Source organism: Chamaea fasciata, unplaced genomic scaffold (genome assembly GCF_029207755.1).
Source record: "Chamaea fasciata isolate MVZ Bird 193981 ecotype frontalis unplaced genomic scaffold, bChaFas1.0.hap1 SCAF_5, whole genome shotgun sequence".
NCBI classification, from domain to species: domain Eukaryota; kingdom Metazoa; phylum Chordata; class Aves; order Passeriformes; family Sylviidae; genus Chamaea; species Chamaea fasciata.
This window is the reverse complement of record NW_027094090.1, coordinates 14,652,940-14,660,879: the sequence shown is the minus strand read 5'-3', so window position 1 is coordinate 14,660,879 and position 7,940 is coordinate 14,652,940. Positions and strand designations below refer to the sequence as shown.

General features: G+C 41.3%; 1 protein-coding gene across 1 annotated transcript in view; it reads right to left on the bottom strand.

Annotated features, from left to right (window-relative positions):
• Positions 1-1,488: 1,488 nt before the first annotated feature.
• Positions 1,489-7,940, bottom strand: part of SLC2A13 (solute carrier family 2 member 13) — a 144,858-nt gene continuing 138,406 nt past the window's right edge. The window contains exon 10 of the mRNA XM_066182912.1: positions 1,489-7,833. Within this exon, the coding sequence (XP_066039009.1) occupies positions 7,607-7,833 (227 nt within the window). The 3' untranslated portion in view covers positions 1,489-7,606. The remainder of the gene's footprint in view (positions 7,834-7,940) is intronic.

The window sequence follows — 7,940 nt, the reverse complement described above, 5'->3', positions numbered from 1 at the left end:
GGAGACCAGCTAACAAACAGCCCCAGGATGAGGCTGATGCCAAGTGTGCGTGACTGGTTCCCACAGAGTTCAGCTGGTTGCTTGATGGGCTGAATGTGTTAGACTGTCTATCAGGAGAAGAGTTGAGTGCCACTCATTTTTGGGTCAAGTGGAAGGGAAACTGCAGCAGCTGAAGCACCCGAGTATGTTTGTGCAGGGAGCTCTGTGGGGGTGAGGGGTGACTGGAGGGACACCAGCTCAGCGGACAATTGACAGCAGGTCTTTTCAACCAGCCCAGAGCAACTCAGCAGATGACCACTGAGATTAGAGAAACAGAACTTTTTATTTAAGCTTACCTTTAAGTTTCCCACTTACTTCCCACAGACTGTAGGAGCCTTGAAAGAAGCACTTTGTGCCTTGCACAAAGAAAAGGCCACACAGCACTGTATGGGTGACTTTAGTTTGGATGGAGCATCACCCAGCCCTGATCCTGGAAACTCTCACAAAGATTTGCAGCAACTACTGCAAATGTAACTGCCTGCAGTTAAATTCTACAGAAGGGAGAATGCATTTGGCAAAAATCAATCCATCAGTAGTTGCTTTTTAATAGTAGCTGGAGCAGAGAGAAATGGCAGAAGGCAAAAAAATTGAGGGTTTAACAGCAGAGCCACCAGATTTTCATTATCCCACAGAGCTGCCAAGTAGTTTTGGTGACAAGTAATATGAAGTGCAGTCACTCATCACCTTTTTAAGCACTATCAGCCAGAAACCTAGAAACAGAAGCTGTCAGCGCACAACGATGAGCTGCCTTGCTTCCCTCTTGGAGATACAGGATTGCCAAGCAGTCTCCCACTGCCAGCTTCTCCCCCACCGGCTGTGATCTCTCTGCATCCTGGAGCAAAAGGCTACAGCCCTGGATCTCACCAGGATTCAACTGTGGTACCTGTGGTGAGTGGATGTAACAGAACCATTCTCCATTTGTTCTCGTGGGTGCAATTCCTCTGTCACACTGGGGAGCGCAGCCAGGGCAGCCCCAGCACAGCACAGTCATGGCCATGCTGCTTTTTTTTAGCCATCAAAATGATTCCAGCAATTTTCTTAATAAAACAGACAGAATTAGGACAGTTCCTCATTTGAAAACAGCAACTCTTGCTCTTTTCTCAGTCTATAATCAAGTCTGACTGTGTAAATTGCTGTAAGGAAACCAGTCTGTTTGGACAGAGGACATTGCAAACCCATGGTGGGACATTGGGACTCTGCTGGTAGCTCTGCATAGCTTCATTCAGCTCTTCAAACAAATCCTCCAGAAAGGAAGGGACACTTACCTGGTGTCCCAGAACCATTCTCTGATTTGAAAAACATCATATTAAGATCATATTCAAAGCTATTCTTACCCTTCAGGCAAGCCCACAGTCTATCTGAGCTAATTTTGCTGAGCAATGCAAAGCTGCAACTCGAAAAGGTGACCCGAATACTCGAAGAAATGAAACGTTAAGAAAAATTCTGTAATTAAGTATCTCACCTTTTATTTTGTTCATTTACACTTCTGGCACTGACAATTCTTTGAAGATATTTATTTTTATGTAAAGACCAAACTTCATTAAAGCAATCATAAGTCAATTAAATAATTTTACATCACTTAAGTTTCAGAAAATGTACAACACTTTCATACATTATAGGCTTGACCGGTTGGAAATGGAAATGGCACATATTTGACATGGTTAAGAAATGACTTGGACAATCCAGCAAATTGTTTTGCCAAAACCTGTTTTGTACTGAATACCATAACCCGTGCCCAGGGATTACAGTGTGCCTGATGGCACCATGTGCACATTATTCAGCATGGAATTATTACTATCAACTTGGTCGCCAATAATATCTCAAATATTCTACATGGCATTTGTCACACAAAGGTCCAGTTAACCATTTTGTAGAGGAGTGAGACTCACAATGGAAAGCAGAGACATGACTCGTGCCACTTCCCAGCGACGTCCCGGACCAGCAGGACACTGAGCACATGGAGAATATCAAGCACATGAATAATCCTCTCAGTTTCAGGGGGACGGTTGGAACACATGAAATCAAACAGCTGCCAGGCGTGCACTAGGCAGGGCCCGCAGTGTAACATCCCAGCACCATGAAACCATCTCGTTTCACACTTGCTGAGGATCCATGAAGTTTCTCCTGCAGAAGTCACGATGATGGTCATACATTCAGTCCTCTCCAAAGTCTGTGTTATGTTTAAGGCAGCAAGAGAAACTTGCCTTTATTTTAACACTTCAGAAACAGATGGTTCTTTTAGAAATAGGTGGACGATATTCATAATTCATCAATATGCTCCTTATTTATATAAATATGATGAAAGGCTAAAGCAAATTCTGACAGAATTTTTCTCAACAAAATCAAGGAGTGTAACTGAACTGGAGTTAAAGCTTTAAAGTTACATGCGCCAGATCATTCACATGTAACATACTATCTAGGGACAATGTGAAAAAGCAGGGATTTAGATGAAGTTTGTACTCTTGAGGCCTGACTCTTGTCAAACTTCCCCTGGCATGAGTGAGCTCTGCTGAAGCCAACGAGTGAGCACCTCTGATGAGAGGTGCGAGTAAGATTAAAAACATGCCGCTGGTTCACACTAACAGGTCATTGTGGCTAAAGTATATTCTCATATACAGAACTCTGCAACACTATTAACACCCATTTACAAAACACTACAGTGATGGTTATTGGCACATAAAAAACTTCTTCTCTATATGAAAACATACACAAAATAGATAAGAACTGCCTTTTTTTTTCCCAGACTTTTAAAATCTATATATAGTTGCCTTTGAGGAATTTTAACCCTCAGTATCACAAACAACAATATTTCTTTAACAATGTTCACCTAGAATTTTACTGTGCTGACATTTGTAACACTGCCACAATCTAGACCACTTGTGGATTATGCTTAACTGTACTGTTCACAAGGTGATGAAGATTGATAGAAAACCACTAAGATTTTTGCACAAAAGTATGACTTGTTAAAATCCAGAGAACAATTGAGTCACTTTATAGGCAGCAGCTACATGTAAGCTGTAAATGTTACCCGCAATAAAAACACATTTTGCCATAAAGCACATATTGTGGCATTATCTGCTTCTGGCCTGGTACACAAAGCTTGATTTTCTTCCCAATGCAGAGGAATAGGTTTGGTTAGCTTGATTCTCTCAGAAAAAAAGTGCACACATATCTTCCTCTTTAAAGTGCTTTGCAGAACTGTCTCTTATGCCTTTATTTCTACCCCAAGATCATTCCCTGCTGTAAAGATTCTGCCTCTTTTGCAGTAGTGATGTTTGGCCAACAAAGCCCCTTATGCAAGTAAAATTTCAAGACAACCCTGTTAGAAGAGCATCAACGAGGAGAAAGCTGAGTAAAAAGTGGAGAAGTACAGGGTCTGTCTTTTCCTTGCGCACTAAATGCCTGTGGGACTGCACCCAATACTCCCACGACCTAAGGCAAGATCCTTGCTCAGGGCCTGGAGCAGCCTGCGAAGGTCAAAACTTCTCCCCAGTGCTCAGCCCAAGTGACTACAAATGGCAAAAGAGATTTCACCGAGGAAAAAAGGTATTGGCTTTGCAAAACCCACTCCATGTCCTCATCTCCACACAGACATGGGAGAGCAACACTAGAGTGATTCTTCCCCTGACAGCCCCTCCATTCCTATCCACAGGACCAAGCACAGTCCCTTGCCCCATCATGGTCACCCCACAAGGGAGACAAGTCAGACAGGGCTCCTGCTGGCTACAACACCCATCACTACTGAAACTTGACTTTGTGGTGCCTTCAATGCATCATTTCCTTCTTCTCCCTTCCCAACCCTAACTCCTACACGAGTAAAATGCAGCATTATCAACCCATGCAGAAATAAGTTAGTGTTGGAACAATGGTCCTTTCTTGCCCCAGAATTTCTGCCAGCGTTGTCACTGCACCTCCCAAGGTATCATCTCCAAGAGTGACCGATCCAAGGTGTCCACACAGCAATGCAACTCCAGCCCCACAAATGACTCCTGGGCCTTGCTTTGACTCTATCTATTTTCAAAACATGTTTGGTTCTCTTGTTAAAAGATTATTTTGATCAGCAAAGCAGCAAGGGAAAGAAAAAAGTGCAAAATTATCTCAAATGACTCAGCATGGTGAACAAACTACTATATGCAAATTAAAATTAATTATATTTTTAAAATATTAAAAATGGATCAGGATTTGTTTCTTTTATAGTTGGTGTTACCTCACAACATGTAGAGTTGATAGATAATTCAGAATTAAAATATCTCAAACTGTTGGGTATAATCAATATGCCCAACTCTACCAGCAGTATTACTCTAGCACTCCTGATGCACAGAATACCTGAATTAAACATGCAGTCCTTGTGAAGAAACAATTTCACATCTTCTGCAAAAAGCTTTCAATAAAAGAATATTGTGCTTAGACATTATTTATGCTACTTCATAAATTAAAATCTTGTAATAAGGAATCATTCAGTTACACTGTATTTTTATTCTTTTATCTGGAATGTTATTAAGTCTACCTTTAGCAAAAATCTCTTAAAACTTAAAATACTCATAAATATAAAAAAATATTTGCAAAATAGAAACATATTTCTAATTTTCTTCAATAACTCTAAATGTTCACAGATTCTAAAAATAAAACCCTAACAGCATAGGATTAATTTGAAGCATCTGATCTCATTTTTATTACACATGATGCTTGGTACTAATGTTCAGTAAGGTATGGAATTGGTGTGTCTTGGAGTGAAGAAACCCTAAAAGGAAGACTTAAACCTCACTCTCCATGGGCACAGAACAGGGAGGGACAATAAAGAAGCCAATGCATTTTGTACCCTCATGGCCAGCAGCAGTGAGGAGCAAAATGCATGTTTCAGTTGCTGTGTCTTGTGAGAAAGGGCAGGGGATACAAACCTTCCGAAAACCGTTTTCAGTAAGACTGAACTTGTGTGAGGAAATGAGCCCAGTGCTGCAGGTGACTGAGCGCCCCTTTGGGAAGGTCCATGAGACAAGGCTGGCAGAGACAGACGGTCTTCTGCTGCTAAAAAGCCCCAGCACTGCCTGCAAAACAGAAGAGGCTGCTGACCCTGTGACAGTGGCCTTTCCAGCGACTTTGCTGCAGTTATGCCCAACACCTGCAGCGTTCCCTCTCCCTGTGGACACAAGCGTGAGGTCAGCACTGGGACGCTCCAGCAAAACACACCAAGCAAGGGAATGTTCACAGGTGTGGGCTCGTGCTATTGGGGCCATGAGAATCCTAAATCCCCATCCCCAGAAGGCAGTAAATACCCACTTAAACCTATCAGCTGCGAAAGCACAGGTTGGCTGTTACACATCTACTCACACACTGCTCTAGGTAACAAAACTGCTTCCAATACGGGTCTCCCAACACAATTTTTTGGTTTCAGAAAAAAGTTAATTTCTCCTTGAAACGATTTTGTTCTTCTCTGTGCCAAGTATCTCTTGTTCTCATCTCAGGTACTGCACCTTCAGTGAAGGTTTCAGCCAAATGGAGACATCCTGCAGCAGGGGCATTTGTAGAGAGGTCTCAGGACCTCAGCATTTTCAACAGATAGATCTGGAGATCTCAGCATTTTCTACAGCTGGTGCTTTCAAGCATAAAAATATTGTGCGCTTAAAAGGGAGGCAAAATGGAAGGCATGAGAATCCAGCCCTCTCACCACACAGGAGACGTTCAAGGTCGAGCTGCTCTTTGCAAAGATTCAGTTGATATTCCCCCTGTCTACTATGTTTTTCCCTTTTAACCCCAGTCAAGTCAGAGAGGGATTCCTTAAAATGTTTTCTTTCCAAAAATATTTCTCTGATTAACAAAATAAAATTAAAAAAAAAAAAGAAAAAGAAAAAAGAAAAGAAACCAAAACACACCCAATCCCTGAAGTTCAATATATGGAGAATAAGAACTCCCCCCCTAGAAGATTAGATAACATAATGTCAGACTTCTTTACAACAACAAAACCCCAAGTTATCCAATAAAAATAATTTAGTAACAAATGTCCAGGCTTAGTTTTGATAGCAATCCAACACTGAAACTGTTTTTCAACCCAAGAAAACCCCACACACCAAATCTATAAAAGCCAATGAACCTAATGACTTATTTAATCTTTACACGATGAAAAATAAATGCATTTTTTACCAAATAAATGGGCATCAGCCCACAGGCAGAGGAATTTTTTTACATTCTTTCATGAAGCAAATGTTTCAAAGATAAGAATTTGAATTGTTGATGCTTTCAAACTCATATCTTTCAAGACTTAAAGCAGTGAGGACAGGACAAAGAAAAAAAAATATAATATTTTTATGTAGCTGCATAAAATTCAATTTGCCAAGGCAAGCAATCATGGCAGGCAAATAAAATACCATTCATATTTTCATTACCATGCTAAAGGCAGCCACGTTAGTTTTGTGCCTGACATTTTCTTGACAAGTTTGCAATGCTTCAGTAAGGCAATTAATATGAGATGCAGGCTTCTGCCCATGGCTAATATTTCTCTTTAGATCCAGCAAGACACCAATTGACTAAGGAAATTTGAAGAAAAATGTGCTGGGAGTCATTTACTCTGCACATATGGAGATAAACTGAAGGCAATAATTATTCACGAGCAAAAGGCGCAAGAGGGATGACCACTGTGCATTTAGCAGCACAAACCCTCTCCCCTCCTTCTCTTTCTTTTAGCTAATGGTATTTTTGTGCTCAAAACTAGGCACAAACCAATATGTTCAAACGCTGAAAAGGAAACAAATATATATATTTTTAAACTGAAGCCTCTATGTTGTACCTAGCAATATATACCAGTACATTTGTACATGAGGCCACGTACTGAGCTCTGTTTTCCTACTGTCAGTAATTAATTTTGCCAGTTTTTCTCACAAACAAACTCCCAACTGCAGCGTGTACTCAGGAGCAGCGGTGGATGGATAACAGACACACACTACCCTAGTGAACCCCCATCCAGGTGAGTATGGCTCTCTACTTGCTGTCTCAAATAAATAATGAAAATTCTCTTTGGGTAAATTTGGGAAATTTCCCTCTGATAGATACAGTAGATATTTGTATTTTCCCAATCAGTTAAACCTTTTAAATGGTTACTGGTACAGCAGCCTATGCATTCATCCTTTGTTATACTGCACAGCAGAGCTTCTTCCTCGGCTCCTATGGGATGGGGATCCGACAGCTGTCAGCTGCTTTCTCATCAGCCACTGGATTATTTTAGGTTTTGTCAGTATTGAAAATAAGGACAGCCCCTGACCATCTAGGATAGCCTTCCATGTTCATCTGGTACAGTGCACCCTACTAAACATCTGGGGATGGAGCAGCGTCACACACACTTGGTAAAGTCACATAATTGTGGAATTCAGTATCTTTTGGAAGCCATTGCTTTTAGTTATCAAGAAAATGCTAGCATATTGAATTTCTTCCCAAATGGAGCATTTCTGAACATGAAGGCATTTTAAAATACACAGTAGAAAGGAGAACCAGACCAGAAGCAGGGCAGTGAGGTCATCAGAGAGCTGCTTTTCCCCCAGAAGGCTTTTAAATGATTAAATACATCAGCAGCTGAAAATTATTCCACATCAGAAGCATCATTGTCAGAAAGATGGTAATTACTTCCCTTCACCCGAATATACTCGATATACCTCCCTTCATCAGAATCCGACATACCACAAGTACACAGCCTGTTTTCAAACAAAGATTCAATTTCCTCCAGTTTTTTCCCTTTAGTCTCAGGAAGGCAGCCATAGACGAAAACCAGTCCCAAGGCAGCAAACCCTGCGTAGAGGAAGAAGGCTCCTGCAATGTAAAACCATTGTCACAGTCAGTTACAGAGGTTCTCATCCCTCCTCTGTGCCAGAGCAGAGGGAGTGACAGAAGCAGCAGGCTGTGGCTTCAACAGGGAC